Here is a 16995-nt window from a genome sequence, read left to right as displayed (position 1 = left end):
TCTCTCCAGCCGGGTGGTGGATTGCATCCGCCCTAAATCCTAAGAAGAGGAGGGGCTTAAGTGTTTTGCCTGTTATGCGAGATGGATGGACGAACATAAGAACACGGCGAGGTTTAGAGTGGTTCGGGCCGCCGGAGCGTAATATCCTACTCCACTGTGTGATGTATTGCTTTGAGAGCTTGTATGAACATGTGAGTGTCTGCCTAAGATTGGGTGTGAGTGAACCTGTCTTGTAACGTCGCATGTCTCCCCTTTTATAGCCGAAGGGGGGCATGCACAAAGGTACTGAGCCCCGACATGTGGGCCCAGGGGCTTAACGAATATTGTACTTGGAGCCACGATCGTGTGCTGCTGAGGCGATCTTCTAGCGCTCTGACACATGAGATCTGCGTATCCTTGGTGTGCAGGGGAAACTCCTTGTAGAAGGGGTAACGAGTTCAGTCCACCGCATGGCACGAGCGCGCTATTCTATAATAGATTGGACCGGCGCGTCGTCTGACACTGTCTGCCAGCGGAAAGGACTAGACGCATTAAATGCCGAGAGGGCACATCCCTCGTTGGCTTTCCGGTAGACGGCGCGTCCTTTCTGCAATAAATGCAGCGGCTGTACAGCTCCAGTGGCCCGACGTCAGACTCTTCTCGTTGGCTTACGTCATGGGCCACCAGCCATGCGGCAGTAGCAGATCTCCACCTTGGGGTGGGGGAGCGCTATGCAAGCCCCGGACACGTGCCAGCACCGAACCCCTTCCAGGGCAGGACCTGGGTGTCTCCTGCCCCAAGATCCGGGATCCGGTGGTGAACTGTCCGGACCTCACTTCGAAGGGTCCGGCATCTGTCCCGGAGGTCCGCTCGTCATGCGCGGGGTCCGGTGCTTTCCTCGTAGCGGGTACAGACCTGTTGCGTCCATCCGGAGCACATCCTTCCCCTTGGCCACTTGGTGACCCCCAAGGCGGCCGAGGTTGCGCAACGGTGAGCCGTTTATCGCGCATCCAGAGACTTCACTGTCGGCACAACGTCTTTTCCTTGTAACAGGGGTACCCCTGTTTCAAGGTACCGACAAAAAGAATGAGCAAGAGTTTGCAAGAGCATTACAACAACATATGCCAATTGAACAATACAAGCATCAGCTGAGTTAGCCTCAGACAAATTTAACTTAACTTCATCAATTACTGTCATTGTTGGCTACAAGTTACAATCAAAGAAGTCATGAAAGAATAACATATCCATCTAATCTTTTCACCTATATCATCGACGAAATGAAAATAGCAAGATTGACAATAGTAATGATTTCCTCAGATATAATTGCCATTTTCATGTGATCTTTTAACTTGGAGCATAAGGAACATAGCTGCGCAGCCATGAAACCATGATATTCATCCAACCCAGCCATCAAGTCATCTTTGGTGGATAACAGTTGCATTGGGCATGGATGTGCCCCATGGTTCCATGGCAATAATGACAACATGGTGGAAACAACATAATTTTCAGCATATGCCCAGTACCTCACAATTTAAAGATCATCCACATTAACGTTTCACAAAGTAACAATTATGTCATCATAGGCATAAAGGAAAGCACAAGTAAACACGTGCCTCAGCTGCAGTACAACACACCAAATGCAAATGCACCTCAGATTAGTGTATATAGCATCATTGGCCAAGTAAAAACTTCAATCATAGTATGAAATGGCTGAAATAATATAAACTTACCACAACAACCAATTACAGAGGCTGCACAAATAGTGCCTTACAATAAGTTTGAGCCCAATAGCTTAGGGTTCAAATGGTGTCCACGACACCCAAATGTTACCTATTGTTAGCCACCCTCCTAGGTAAATTAGATAAAAGGACTGGTGGGAGTAAACCAGACTGCACATCAAAATGTCTACAACAAACTATTCCCAACTGTAGTAAAAAGAGAGTGGGTAGGAAGATAGAGTGGGTGGTGGTGCACACCAACACGTAATTCACCTACATGTAGTAGTTCTTGGCTAGGAAGGTCCTAAGCCAAATGTTTCTATGTGCCTCAGTCATGTGAACAAAGCCCCTGCCTTGGGCCTTGTTGTCCAGGAGGAAGGTGTAGGCAACAATCAGTGCCTCCTCAGAATAGCCAAGCATCTCCATCACAGATAGGTAGAGGTTAGCATCCACATGGGCTAGTCCAGTCTCTCTAAGAGCATTAGCCACATTGTTCACTGCATCAGACATATTGGTCAACATAAGCATCTCATCCTCACTGAAGTTCCCTCTCTTCCTCTTCCTACCCACAACTATGGAGGGGATCTCGGTGGCCTTGCTACCCTCTCCAACATCAGTTTGTGCTCTCTCTTCAGAGATATAGGTGAAGGCAGGGCCCTCAACCTTGGCAGCAACACTATCAACCTGGTTCTGTCCTAAGGCTTCACCAGAACCAAGTGCAAATTTGTCAGTGGCCATAGCATGGCCAAAAATAGCCTCCATCTCAGTGTAGAACCTAATAGGGTAGTTTAGGAACTCTACATCTTTTGGATGGTCCTGATCAAGTAATTGAAAACATAGTGTTTTAGACAAGTAAAAAAGCAAGGAGACATAGGAAACAAATCATAGTGCTATCTTGCAGTGGCCAAGGTAGTGCTCATGATCAAGCAAGATAGCATTGGTGTCACTATCCCATAAAGCCCCACTAATGTCTTTGAGCTTAGACACCCTAGACCATTTCTGCCTCCATTTCCTCAAGTGGTTATACACCTGAGTTGGGCTCACTGCCTCCCCACTGTACTCCTTAAGGGCTTTGGCCACAAAGTTGACATCCTTGTCCTTGAAGACCTTGTCAGGCCTGCTACCATCACTAAGAAGTTGAGCCATCCTCCTAAGAATAAATCTAGAGGTGTTGTTGTTCCACCCCATTGCCCTAGGACCCCTGGGAACAGCAGCAACAAGACCAGCTGTTGCTGGAGCAGCACCGACACTAGATACAGTAGCATCATCAGCGTTAGCTGCTGCACTAGCACCAACCCTTATCATCTCAGTCATCACATCAGTAGCTGGGACAAACCCACGTTGATCACCAGCTGGGACTGAAGGCATCTTACCACTGGTTTGCATGTACAAATTAGGATAATAATATCGTCACAACAAGAAAAGACAAATGGGAATGAAAAAAAATTGGTCTCAGCCATGTCCATCATATTATTACATGATCATCAAACAAACATGAGTTCCGTAGCAGGGTAAACAAAACTAAATTCAATAATTTAGTCCATCATATTCTAGAGCTTCCCCTCCCTCCTCACATAACATTGCAAATGGCATCCCTCTTTACAGCCATGGCACTGGATTCTTGGCTCTGGCTACCATTGTCATCTAGTGGATCTTGTTGTGTGCCAGTGAAACCCTCCTCATCAGACACTACTTCATCAGTGCCAAAGCCTAAAATCCAGTTATGCAGGATCGAGTATGCTAACACAAGCTTGACTTGTGTCTTATACTTCATCAATGCCAAAGTCTAAAATCATGTTGAGGGTCCTCTGTCTGTGAAGTTCACTTTGTTTCCTAAGTACATAGACTAGAGGGACAGGCTCTACTTCAAGATCAAAGCTTTTTCTTTTAAGTCTAGTGGTAACAAATGAAACCATCACTACAGACCTACTGTCAAGGCAGCTGCTTGCTTACACAACAGCTCACGGCTCAAAGAGGGATCCATCTACATGCATATAACAATGATACAAGAATTAATCTAATCATACCCTGCTTGGCCTCAACATGCTTGCAAATGAATCAGTAAGGAAAAAGAACACGGCTGCATGCCTGCATCATCTATATGATACCTCCAGGTGAACGTAAAGGACAACATCATCAACCATTTTAATATAAATCCAAAGCAAACCACATGAAAATAAAAATCGCAGCAGGTATAACATGAACAACAAACTGTACCAAACCCTAACTCATGAAGCAAGCACCAGAAAATAGAACGATCGGGGGTTGATTTCACCTTGGGGTCAAGGTCGTAGCAACGGAGACGGAGCAGATCTAGAAGTATAGGAAGCAGATCGACCAGAGACGAAGTAGATGCCCAACACCACGGAGTCCCGTCACCAGGCGGAGCTGGACGCAACCGCGGCGCACAACCACTCGCCTTCGGTCTCTCACGAGGGGGGAGGGGGTGGAAGAACAACAAGCAGCGAGAGGAGGAGGAAAAGAGGGAACACCATTGCCATATATAGCCGCAAGAGGATTCACCGGGATGCACCTTCCCGCGCGCGCGAAATCCTCTCACCTTCCCGCGCGAGACTGCGCGAGCCACCCTGCCGACCGCCAAAGCGCCCTGCGTGCGTCGCGCGCAGCTGCGCTCCCAGGAAACGAATCCTAGCCGCGCTTCCTGGAAGCCAGGCACAAGCCGGCTTTTTGGCTGTTTTCAGCCAGGCTGTAAAACGGACCAACCTAATAAACACGGCTACTTACAGCCCACGAGCGCGACCGGGCTGCAAGGCCACCCACGCAAACACGCCCCTAGAGCTAGAGGCGGGAGTAGTAGTGCGCAGTGTCATTGTCCCGACAGTCAGATGTTTGGGCGCAACACTGCTGTACAGAGCAGGGACAACGTGACAACAGTGAGCTACGGCTGCTCCGCATAGGGCTGGACAAAATACTTGTGGCTCGATAACTCGCTCAACTCGGCTCAGTAATGGCTCGGCTCGACTCGTTTTGATTTTGTAGCGAGCTAAGCCAGCATTGTAGCTCGGTGTTAAAATGAGCTAGCTCGAGCCAACTCGTGAGCTGGCTCGCGAGCCAATCGAGCCATACATACACAGCCACAGCCCACAGCCACACAACTAAGTAAGCCCACTCGGCAAAGTGGGCAGTCGACCCATCCCACACGCCCACACGCGGACACACCCACAGCCCACAGGCCACACGCAAAAAGTCACGGTCTACAGACGCTAGAGCACAGGCGCACACCACGCACGCACCGCACAGGCGCACAGCCATCAGCCGTGCTTTCGAAAACCTTAGCGCACTGTGCACCGCCGAGCGCCAACCGCCGCCGTAGCCCGCAGGCACGGTCGCACGGACGCACGGTCCACTACTCCACTCTCTCACTGAGCCACTACCATCATCAGCTATCGGTGCACCGCCGACCGACCGCCCACCGCCGACTCGCCATCTCGCTGCGATGGCCACCGCCCACCACCGAGTCACTGGCTCGCCGCTCGCCGTGCGGCCACGCACAGACCGACAGACGCCATCATGCCACGTCGACCGCAAGCAGGAAGCCAGGAAGTCGGCCATTGAAGAGATGGAGGACGAGCACCACGAGCAAGAAGTCCACAACCAAGTGCGTCCATCACCTGCAAGTCGCGGATCAAGGGTTAAAATAATGGGGAAGAAGCCATTACCATCAGCTATGCAAGGTAATCGTGGGTGGGGGCAGGGCCAAGTTTGTCGAGGTTTTGGTTCTCAATCGACAGCTCAAATTCATGCTCTGGTAGCTACATGTACATCTATAGAAAAGGTGTGTTCTGTGTTCACTAGCTAATGTTGTATTTGGACTGATCATTAGTTGAGAAATAATGAATCGGTTAATTTGTGCAGCATGTGCAAAATGAAGAAGAGGAAGAGATTTTGATCGATATGAATGATGAATTATATGAGGAGGGGGATTGTGGTCGAAGCCAAGAGGAGGGGGATGATGATGATGCGGAGGAGGAGGAGGGGGATGATGATGATGTGTCAAAGGCTCAGAAGACAAATCGAGGAAGAAAAAGATTGAAAGGTGGTGGTCAGCTGTCTCCTTCCAAAGATAAGGCAAAGAGAGGAAAGCGTGCTGGTTGCTGGAAATATTTTAAGGAGATCCATGTTTAGTCTAAGAAGGAGTTTGGGGTTATGGTGACAAAAGCCAAGTGCAAATTCTGTTATAAAAGTTATGCATACCATCCAGGGGGCAACTTCACAGCTAAACCGTCATTTACAGAAGTGCACACAGTTTCAGAACAAATTGGCTAAGGCAAAATCTCAACTTCCTCAAGGTACTCTCACATTTACTGCAGCTCATAGTGAATTTGGCTATAAATGATGGCCTGCAACCATTAGATGCTCTTCTAAGTAATCTTCGGGACACAGTCAAATATTTCAAAAGGTCTCCTTCACGTATGTATAAATTCGTTGAGGTTTGCAATGAGTATGCTATTGAAGTTGGAAAAGACCTATCCCTTGATGTTAAAACAAGGTGGAATTCAACATATAGGATGTTGGACACATGTATGGAGTATAGGGATGCATTTCGGTACTATGCTAAAGTAGACCATAGCTATGTGTGGCAACCTACACAAACTGACTGGGATAAGTATCAGAAGATTAGGCCAATTTTAGGAACAATGGCTGGAGCAACCGCTACTTTTTTAGGTTCACTTTATCCAACTGCCAATGTCTTCTACCCTTACATAGTGAAAGTTAAGATTGCTTTGCTAACAACACAAAAATCTAGTGATGCATATTTGAGGTGTATGGCTGCTGCAATGTTAGAAAAATTCAATAAATATTGGGAGGTGAGGAACAATGTGATGGTTATTGCTACAATCCTTGACCCTAGGTTCAAAATGAGGTACATCAGATGGTGTTTTGGTCAGCTTTATGACGCTTTTAGGTGTCAAACAGAGCTTGAAGAGATCAACATAGATTTAGAAGATATCTACAAGAAATATGATTTGGTGTATAGGCAGTAAAATGGTGACAGTAGCTCAAATACACAGTCAACTTCAATAGTAAAGGATGTAAGCAGTGATCTTGCTTCCATAGTCCCAAGTGAGTTTCAAGATTTTTTGGACTCAAGTGCCACAGAAAGCTCAAAATCAGAGTTGCTTATCTATCTAGATGAAGCAAATGTGTCCATAGATGATAAGAAGTTCAACTTGGTGAACTATTGGAAAGTGAATTCTCATAGATTCCCTGTTGTGGCGAGTATGGTAAAGAGATTCTTGGCTGTTCCTGCTGGAAGTGTATCATCAGAATCAACTTTTAGTTGTGGAGGAAGGATTCTTGATGATTATAGGAGTTCTTTAAAGCCAGCGATAGTTCAGGCACTAGTTTGTGCATCTAGTTGGATACGGGGTTCGCCAAATCCTATCATTGTGGTATGTTCCTATGTGATGATTAATTTATTTTGACTATTTTTGTTTCTAAACATATTCAATGTTTATTTTTGACTGATTACAGGGAGGATAAAATGATGATGATAATGAATATGTGGAATTCCCAAACTGTGTGGTTGGAAGCAACTAGTAATAATAAGTCTGTAAGTGTCTTATGCACACGTTCAAACGAATTTGAGCTCACAGGTTCTTCAGTGACTGATGGTATTTTCATATTTTGAAATGTAGGTCTCACAGGTTCTTCAGTGGCTGATGGTCTGCAGGCTGCTACAAGAAGATTTTATTGTATTGCATTTTTGTGACCTGGGAACTTTTGAGTCCTTCAGTGTTCTTTATTAAGAATATAAAGTCTAAACTGTCCTAGTCTATTATCAGTGTTAACTGTTAATGTGTGAATATGTGAATTGTGATGGACTGATATACTACTCCTATGGGCTATGGCCTATGGCTATGGATCTGTGTTAACTGTTAACTGTTAATGTGTGATAGTGTGAATCTGTGATGAACTCATGTTATCAGTGTGAATGTCTTAATCTGCAATGTTGTTACTCATATTGTGTGTGATTGAGAATTTAAATTGAACTCCTGCTGTTTTTTAAAGCCATGCCCTGTTTTTGTTATGTATAGCTCGTGAGTCAAACGAGCTGGCTCGAGCTACAAAACGAGTCGAGCTAAGCATGGTTCCTAGCTCGCTACTTTAACGAGTCGAGCCGAGCTAGCTTGTTTGGTTACCAAGCTATAACGAGCCGAGCTATAACGAGCCGAGCTGGCTCGATATCCAGCCCTAGCTCCGCAGTCCGCACCAGCAACAGCCGGCAAACGTGCTGGAATACAGCTGATGTGGGCCCGTTCGGTTGTGCAGTAATAAATCAGGATTCGTTACAGCTCATTAAAATCTATATAAATTAGAGAAGTAATCCGGTTATGAATTAATCCGAGGCTCTAATCCCTAAAAACCGAATAGGGCCGGCCGTAGTTGTTTAAATTGCTGAAACTGCAATAGAGACAAAATATTATATAAATCACAGCCACAGTCAGTCAAGCCACATCGAACAAGACGATAGCAGCCAAATACAATATTATTATTAACACCGATAATGGTTGTTAGCGCTCCTTCATTTGTGTCTTTGTGACGACAAAAATTCTGCGGAGTGATATATACAATACAAGTAACACCCTGGTCTTTCTCCCTTAGTTTTGTTGGTGTAATGGTGTTGCTGTTGTTTGGCATTTCCCTCCTTGGCCACGGCCGCAGCTCTTCCAGTTGTGTTGTGGCACGAACTTGAGCCCTTTCAGCTGAGCTGAGGTTGACACGACTCATGCCACACTATATAAAAAAAGACATACAAGAGATTCCCGCTTACTATTTCCGGTGGTTAGACCTATGTCTCCAAATTATCCTCATCCTTCCTTACGTAAAAACAGTGTCGTCAATTAATTTTATTCAGTCAAGAATATCATGCACCTCGGTGTTGTTCTGTACAAGCTCCAATACCGAACAGGATGGGCTCAAATAAGAACCGACCAACAAAACTTGCAGCAGTTGAGACAACAGCAACATGGGCCATGGAATTCCTCATCAGATACAGCATTTGCAGGCACCAGCATGACATGGCATGCTCTGTCATCACTGGATCATCAGATTGGTGAAGTAGGCGACAAAATAATTTATGAAATCAAATGGGGAAAACGAGAAAGAAAAAAAAGAATATGTACATCACCCCAGATGGCAATAGGGGGTGCAAAACCAGTTGCCGTTTCGCAAAACTGGTGTAGCACGACTCACGACACAACAGGCGGTGCGGCATTTTTTGTCATGAAAAACACAGCCTACGCAACACTCTTTTGCCCCCTTACCGATTACTCGCTCCGTTCTTTTTTATTTGTCGTGGTTTAGTTTAAAAATATACTAGCGGGCAACAAATATTCGAGAACGGAGGCAGTAGTTCACTGGAAGTACCTTGCAAAATTTCAGGCCCAGACAGCAGAACAGCCTATGATTTGGGGATATAGGCAAAATAAGAAAATGGAACCCTGTGATTCCTTCCTAGTACAAACTATTGCAGGATGAATTCCCCTGCACCTCAGATAGAATACAATGAATAAGGGCACAACCATGGTTGCCAGACTTGGTAAAGATAATGCCGCAGTAATACGTCTGCAAAGCATAAGAGTAAATTATGATAAAGTGCATGTAGCCAAAATAAACTGAACTGAGAAAAAAAAAGAGTGAAATTGCACTAATTTGTTTTCAGTGGTGGTGTAAAAGCAAATAATGCATTTAGCCAATTCTGTTACACCAAGCTAAAATAGGCATTAGGGTCACAAGTTCACAAATCTGAAGTCAGATATGGGACACGAATGTATGGGGTCTATGAATGACTCCACACATATTGAGCTACTCGAGTTGGATGCTCAGAACAACATAAAAGTACCCGAGAAAGGGCATACGAATGACAAAACACACATTGGAGAGTTACAACCAAAAGAGATGGGGGAGGGGGTAGATAGCTTCAATTGTATTAGAGACAAGAGAGATTACCTTCCGATCGCAGAAATGGTAGCTCTATGTACATTGACGGCACAACTAGCCTGCGAATTATAAGGAGTTACGCCGAAAAACAGAAGAATACAGAAAGCAAAATAAGAAACGAAAGGATAGTAATAGCTACCTATAAATATAATTAAATAACACAGTTGAGGTATCTTTTGGTGGAAAACATATTGAAAATGAAAGGATGATGCTATCTGAAAACAAGACTCCCATTCCCCTGCGGTCTTATTCTCTCAACAAGCGATTGATAAAATGACCTGAATGCCTTGATATCATTTCCCTGTTGAAACAGAATGGCACACATTACAACAAGAAAATCTTTTTAATCAATCCAAAAAGAAATTGCTATTTAAGATCCCACGACAAGTCAGCAACTTCTCACAATTCCGCCTAAAAATAAAATAGCCAAAAAAGAACATAGGCAAACAGTAGATAGGCTACTCGTTCACTCAATTATCATTGAACTGATTACTAATGTTCACTGTGCAAGCCACCATTTGTTTTGGGATCCTTGCTTACAAGCATCCAACTATCAACATTCAACAGCACAGAAACAAAGTTTAGACACATCTGAGTTCACTAATTTAAGAAGAACTGATCCATATGCTAATATCAAGACAAATGTCGAACCAAGTGAGGTTAGAGAGAGAAGTAGCATACCTTTAACTTCTGGTAGTACTGTTCAGCTAGGTCCGGTGGGCAGTGAACTCCAGAAAGACCTTTTGCTATAAAGTTCACAATGAAATCCCCCCCAAATCTTTCATACATAATCTTCTGGGCCAGCACAATTTCACCAAAAAGGACAAGCTGAAGAAAGAAACAAGTCAAATAAATGAAGCTGTTGAAAAAAAGTACCAATCCATCAGTCAAAAATACATACAATGCTGTAAAATTGACAAAACAGGGCAGGGCCTGTTTGGATAACTATGGCTAGCTAGTTGGCTGACAACTAGTTGAAGTTTTGGTTAAAAATTAGCCCACCTATTAGCCATTCTGTTTAGATGCACTAGTGCTAATTTTAGCTAGCTCTTGTATCTGAATCAAACAAATGCATTACGGCATGAATGGTAGCCGATAGGTTGCCACGCCACAGATTTTTCAGGGGCATGTTTGGATACAAGAGCTAATTGCTAGCTAGAATAGTGCTTCGCTGTAACTTGAAGCCCTAATGTTGTTAAGAAAACAGATATACCCTACATGTTACATAATCAAGATGAAAAGGTAATGTCAGCTGAAATTTGAATTGTCATTTAGGCCCTGTTTGGAACCCCTAGAGCTAATAGTTAGCCAGCTAATAAATTATTAGCTGGGTTGAGCCAGCTTGTGAGGTAGCTAACAATTAGCTGTGGCATTAGCTGATGGTGTTTGGAATCCAACGACTAATTTTTAGTAGCTAACTATTAGTTTTCGAGGTTCCAAACAGGGCCTTAACCCTTGTTAACTTATGTTATTAGACAGTGGTCAGGCAGGTCAGGCACTCACTGATTTTACCCTTTTGTGAGACAAGCACTGGGCACAAAGTTATCTATAAATCTTATCAACATTTGCTGAAGCTACTAATATTCAAACAAAGCCAAATACAAAGGGCAAATAGCCATGTGGAGGTCCATTTTCATCAACACAGAAAATGTAAGTATTGCCACTTCACATAGTAGCTAGGTGACATTGTCTTACCGAGTTTGCATCGCGTAAATCAAATGATTTATCAAGGACGCTGTATAAACAGCAATTAGTAGCAAACTTCTCAATCATAAATACTCGGAAGCCTGGAACCTGAACGAGAGGGTAACAAAGAATCATATGGGCAATGAGCAATCCAACTCAATGTCAAGTAACGATAGTCAAAAAATTCATGAGATAACAGGATTACCTTATCTTCAGAGTTAGAGCACCAGTCTTTTACAAGATTCACAAAAATTTGTACACATGCCTAAGAAACCATGGCCAAGGTGTGAGTAAACGGTGTCCATAGCTTAACTTATAGTTGAACTCAAGAATGCAGATAGATTGAAAATAAGATTAAAAAAATCAAATTAAACCAAAATCCTCACCTTGCGCAGTAGTATATCTCTATGTTTGTATGAGGTAAATAAAAGCAACTGCATTATGGTCTCCAGATACTCCCTAGAGCTAGGAGTAAGGAGAACTGCAGAAAGATCATGTGTTGCCATAGCATGCAAGAATGTGTATAATGTCCTCTGCAGCTCTTGCAGTTCTCGCATTTCCTGTAGTGGTGAGTCGGAGATATATTACGAAAAGAAATATATCCTGTATGGCTGTACCTGTACAGACCTATCAACCTAAGCTAATGGAATTGATGCCAAACAAATAAGTAAATAGGTAAGGACGTATATTGGGCAACAGCCTATCATGTCACTTTTGTTCCTTTAGTGTGTTAGAGAGTCGTGCAAGAAATATTTGCTTTGTTGAACTGTATGGCATTTGCCACATGTTATAGCTAGAGTTGCACTATCATAAGCAGGCAAACATAAACAATAGCAAATAATGTAATATATCCCCAAGGTTAGCACATTTAAAAGCAGCATTCTTGCAATATAGAGACAGCAGAAACATAAAAAAGTATATTAAGTATAAGCAGCTAGAAAATAAAGTAATATACACAGTGGCTTGTTTACAGAGGCAATCAACATTACCTCAGTATTGCTTGCAGGACCAGCTGAAAATGCATCTTGTGATAATATCGCAGACAAACGACTTGCAATAGTAGGAAATATTTCCTCCAATATGGCGCTAGCTGACGATTTAAATTTGCAGATTATTTGGTTTACCAATACGAGAAATTCCACCATATCTTTAGCCTGCACGAAAATAATAATACTGTCAGAACTGAAAAATGGCGCAAGATAGAATTAACAGTAACAAGATAGAAAAGGAGAAAGAAACAAGACAAACTAGAAGTCTTTCAAGGCTATTAACAGGTTAGAATCACACATTTTTAATTGTGTTAATAACTGCCTTTAGGGAGATAGTTAGCCTACCCCAACTTGCTTGGGATTAAAAGCCTAAAAGGCTTTGTTGTTGTTTTTAAGAGATAGTTAGGTGACATGAAACAAGTGCCCTGCCCTAGTCATCATACCCATAGTCTAATCACCCTAAGACAACCCCTGAATGAACTTTGCCTAAACTCAATTGTGCACGAATGGCTTCTATTGTAGTTCAACCTGTGTTCTACAACCATAAAGTACTAATGATGGTGTTTCCCACTACAAAAGGTAAAAAAGAAATGCTGGAACAAAGAAGCCAGTTAAGCAGCGAGTAATAGAACATAGAAGTCAGTCAAGCAGCGAGTGATGGAACTTACAAGAAAACATACATATCTGAGTAGGCAGATTCTAACAAACCATGAAGACATTGGATGTTGTATTTATGGCCATGAGCAGAGAAATAGGAAAACATAGGGGTAGAGCAGTAGCAGTACAGAGGATTTATTCCTGTGCTTTTTGGCCAACAGAAAAAAAACACAAATACGCTCTCTAGTGACTTATTATAATTGCTTTAGGACAGACAAGACAATATTTTTAGGAGCACACTGCAATCTTCAGAAAGGAAAGAGTGCTTTGTTATTAATGCACTGCCTAAAATAGCAACATGCAGTTCACAAAGTAGAGAAGGGGTAATTAAGAAATTGCTAATACTATCTATGGCGTAATCCTGTCTGCGGCTAAATGCCTAACTTTGTAAATCAACAAGTTCCTTTTGGTCACCTTTCTATTTTAAAGGCTGAGAACCATTTTTTTAAACCATTAACACTATTATTTACACAGCAAGACTCACACGCAAAAAAACCAAGAAAACAGAGGTTTGTCATTAAAATATAATTGAAACACCTCGTTGTCAAGAAGCAATAGTCTCAGTGCAATTGGAATACAGGGAAGCACTGAGAGACCTAATATCTCGATCATACGATGCAGAAACGATATGACCTGTATTTCAGCATATGGAGAAGTTAGGGAATGGTTAATCATGCCATTAAAGCACGGAAGTAACGAAGATGCTTAAGGAACAGGTTCAGATTTACCTTAGATCGCAGAGGTCTCACGCTAGGAAATGAAACAAGGACTTGCAAAACTACATCAAGGGTCTGGGGAGAAGATGGTAAAAACAATTTATATCAGAAGAAAGGGCTGAATGAAGACCACAGATGTGGAGACTACTTAAACAGGTAGTAATTGAGGGCTAACAACAGATTCCACCACTGGCTAGTTGCATATATGCTACATGGTAACAAGTGAGAACCATACAATACTGTGGAATATAGGCAAGTTCACAAAACTTACTTTCTTAAACATGATCCCAATAGCTGGCCTATTTACCATCACAAGACGCTCATTGAAGCCCTAAAAAAGGGCAGTGTTCAGATACAGTAAGTATGAGTTGTAAGTAATATCAAACATTTTAGAGAATATTACATGAGAATAAATCACAACTTTAAACAATCAGATGGACCACAGGCAGTCTCCTTAATATCAAACATTTTAGAGAATATTTTACGTGCATCCTTGCAATGGTGGATGCAAATTACCTTGCTGACCATATTCAATGCAACAATAATTTGTTGAAGGCTAATAGCCATTGGTGATGATTCCTCAAGCCCTCGTGCTTTGGCATCCATAACAAGTGACTCAACCTGGGGGGTTGGAGGTGTTACCCGCATCAGTAAGTCTCTCATGTTTTAAAAAATGCCATAATATTAAAAAACAAAAATTAATCACCTGATGACAGAGAGGATTTAGAAGAGCGGTCAAGAACTGAGCCTGCTTCTCTGGTGATACCTCTTCAATGCCTATCAGTAATCCAACAGCCTGAAATTAAACCATGAGTGACTGGTCCAAGTTAGTATTTCCACTGCACAAAACATAAATAAATAGGCACAGGTAAGTTAACTTATAGAGAAAAATAAACAATGCACCTCAAAAATTTGGCTGCCGTCCTCTGAGCTGGGAAACTTAGTATCCTTGTTTGGCCAATTCATAGAAGTGAATTGACTTAGTACATCTTGCAGGCTCTGCTAACTCACAGATACATAATATTAGCTTTAGAATAGCATAAAAATTATGTCTCTACCAACCAAACAGAAAAAGGAAAGACCTGCAGTATGGTATCCAGGTAAGGCACTAGCTTTGCCTTCAATGACTTGACTGCCCTCATGAATAAGTATCCTGCACGACGGCTCACGTGGGCATTCTGATGGTGTATTCCACGGTTATCCAAGAACACGCCAAGCAGGTGTGGTACATACTGCACATGCTCCTGCATGAACTTCATGTAGCGGGTTACTGTCTCCAGGTACACCAATGCAACTAAGCGGTGTGTGTGACACGAGAACCTCGCAGTTAGGAGCATGGGCACAAGCTGGCCTATCAGCCCTGCCCCAGTCCGAATCTCCTCCTCACCCACAGCTTCTCCAAGCCGGAAGAACAGGGTAAGAGCAACCTCAACATCCTCCACACTAGCTTCTGCAGATGAGAGAGCTGTCACAATCAGCCCACTTATGAATAGCTGAGCTGCAGCTGGTGCAACACGACAAATGCTCCGGAATAATACGATCAAATCTTTCCGTTGCTCTGCCATGAGGTCCTCCTCCTCCTTCCCTATCTTGTCAAGCACATCAAGATGCCCCCTATATACTGGATCAAATGACATCTGTACCCGCACCACCTCCAAGATCCGTCCCAAGTGCCCCAACTGCTTCTCAGATGGTGCCTTCATTGTGCTCACATAGCCAGATAAGAACTCAAGCACGGAACCAGAATCCACATCTTCATCGTTACCGCTCTCTGCAGCTGCAAATACAGCTGGTAGCACCTCTTCCAGCATCTCCAATGCTGCAGCTCCATCAGCATCACTAGGGCCAAGCCTGCTATGACATTCGAGAGCCTCTGCAGCATATGCTATCACCAAAGGTGCCATTTTCAACCCATTGTCTGGGCTACCAAGCCCCTGCTGTGCAGCCAGGAGTGACCTCAGCAATCCCACCTTCGCCCTTGAGTCCATCCTCTTCGACGCCACACCAGAAAGGCACCCCACCGCTGCAGCAGCGAGTGGAGACGCGCTTCCAGGGGACATCGCAATGTCAAAGAATAGAGGAACGAAGACATCATTGGCGACCAGTCCGACATCAATCCACGAGATGCACCTGCGCGCCGCGTCAAGGGCCACCGCCGCAGCCGCAGGGTCGGCTGTACGGAGAGTCACGGCGGCGGCGTGCCAGTGGCTGGCGATCTGGGACACGCACTGTGCGCGCATGGAATCCTTCACCCGCATAGCGTCGGCGGCTTCGCCAGAATTGCGGGGGTACTCCTGGGAGAGCAGGTCGTCGTCGAGAGAGATTAGAACCCGCGCGAACATGTCCGTGGGGCCAGGCTGCGGCGGTGCGGGCGGGAGGAGATCAATGAAGTAAGAGGGGTAAACATGGGGGTACTCGAGGCGGATGAGGAGCGCAACAAGCTGCGCGAGCTTGTTGCGGAGGAACGGTGGCGATCCGGCGTGAGAGGAAACCGCCAGCGAGAGGAGGGAGGAGCGGAGCAACGCGAGGTCGTCGGGGAGCACGAGCCGGCGGCGGAGGAGCGCGTCGTGGAGGGACTGGAGGCACCAAAAGTGGACTTGAGCGTGCGGGGAGGAGGCGATGCCGGACAGGCAGAGGCGGAGGAGCGACGACGGCGGGGACTCGTCGCGGGCGCGGGCGCAGAAGGCGAGAGCCTCCGCGCGGATAGATGGGGACGCCGCTGCGGCAGCAGGTGAGTCGGAGGCAAGAAGGATGACATGCTCAAGGTCATCCATGGCGGTGCGGAGGAATCTGGCGACGGAAGCGAAGACAAAATTGCGGTTAATATATGAGGGACGGAGGCAGGACTCAGGAGGAGAGGCCGAGAGGGTTTGCTCCGCCGTGAGCCGAGTGCCCGAGTCCGTGCTTCTTGCGTTGTTTGCGAGGGTGGTTGGGGGTTTGGCTCGGTGGGTTTATTGTGGGTTTAAGGTACAAATGTTCAAATAACCCGTATTTGGTGGGTTGATTGGACAATTTAATAAGCCAATTTAATAGTGTTTGAGCTGGTCTGATGGTGTGATTATATTTTTTATTTTACAAAAAATAGTGTATATATTTATAATTTATATTCATGTATACTATAAAAAAATATGTGCTCTGTTGGTTAGCTAGTCTCACTCTACGTCTTTTGCCTTTTGTCCTAGTCGCGCGAGTTTAAACCCTACCTATGATAATTTTTTTGGGTTTTTTCATCTATTTAATCAAATGCCCGGGCTAATGGATCAGCTGGCATGTCGTGCGTGGGCC

At 44.4% G+C, this 16995-nt stretch overlaps 1 protein-coding gene and 1 pseudogene across 6 annotated transcripts; both read right to left on the bottom strand.

The window, feature by feature from the left end:
• Positions 1 to 1890: 1890 nt before the first annotated feature.
• LOC118476423 (uncharacterized) lies at positions 1891 to 3083 on the bottom strand (annotated as a pseudogene).
• Positions 3084 to 8190: 5107 nt separating this feature from the next.
• LOC103647839 (exportin-T) lies at positions 8191 to 16658 on the bottom strand. 6 transcript variants are annotated; one of them, XM_020548599.2, is made up of 17 exons: positions 14793 to 16649; positions 14614 to 14709; positions 14417 to 14506; positions 14227 to 14331; positions 13982 to 14041; positions 13723 to 13785; positions 13532 to 13627; positions 12338 to 12502; positions 11735 to 11908; positions 11554 to 11613; positions 11358 to 11456; positions 10344 to 10490; positions 9802 to 9963; positions 9672 to 9721; positions 9090 to 9287; positions 8595 to 8759; positions 8191 to 8456 (listed from the first exon to the last, which is right to left on the bottom strand). In XM_020548599.2, exons 1-13 carry the CDS (start codon positions 16482 to 16484, stop codon positions 9874 to 9876), a joined length of 2937 nt encoding a protein of 978 aa, XP_020404188.1. In that variant the 5' UTR covers positions 16485 to 16649; the 3' UTR covers positions 8191 to 8456; positions 8595 to 8759; positions 9090 to 9287; positions 9672 to 9721; positions 9802 to 9873. The 6 variants fall into 6 exon arrangements, with proteins under 6 accessions (XP_020404188.1, XP_035821375.1, XP_008670569.1 ...); XM_035965482.1 differs by having other exon boundaries at positions 8595 to 8750; XM_008672347.3 differs by having other exon boundaries at positions 8191 to 8759.
• Between the last annotated feature and the right edge of the window lie 337 nt (positions 16659 to 16995).

Source organism: Zea mays, chromosome 2 (assembly GCF_902167145.1).
Source record: "Zea mays cultivar B73 chromosome 2, Zm-B73-REFERENCE-NAM-5.0, whole genome shotgun sequence".
NCBI classification, from domain to species: domain Eukaryota; kingdom Viridiplantae; phylum Streptophyta; class Magnoliopsida; order Poales; family Poaceae; genus Zea; species Zea mays.
Note: the sequence above shows the minus strand (reverse complement) of the source record. Positions and strands in the feature narration are given on the sequence as shown.

Excerpts from the sequence above, each read along its gene's own strand:
- LOC103647839 (XM_008672347.3), bottom strand. The coding sequence starts at position 16,484 with ATGGATGACCTTGAGCATGTCATCCTTCTTGCCTCCGACTCACCTGCT. Across the intron at positions 14,042-14,226 it reads CATTGAATATGGTCAGCAAG|GGCTTCAATGAGCGTCTTGT; the intron begins GTAATTTGCATC and ends GCCCTTTTTTAG. Across the intron at positions 11,909-12,337 it reads GTCCTGCAAGCAATACTGAG|GAAATGCGAGAACTGCAAGA; the intron begins GTAATGTTGATT and ends TCACCACTACAG.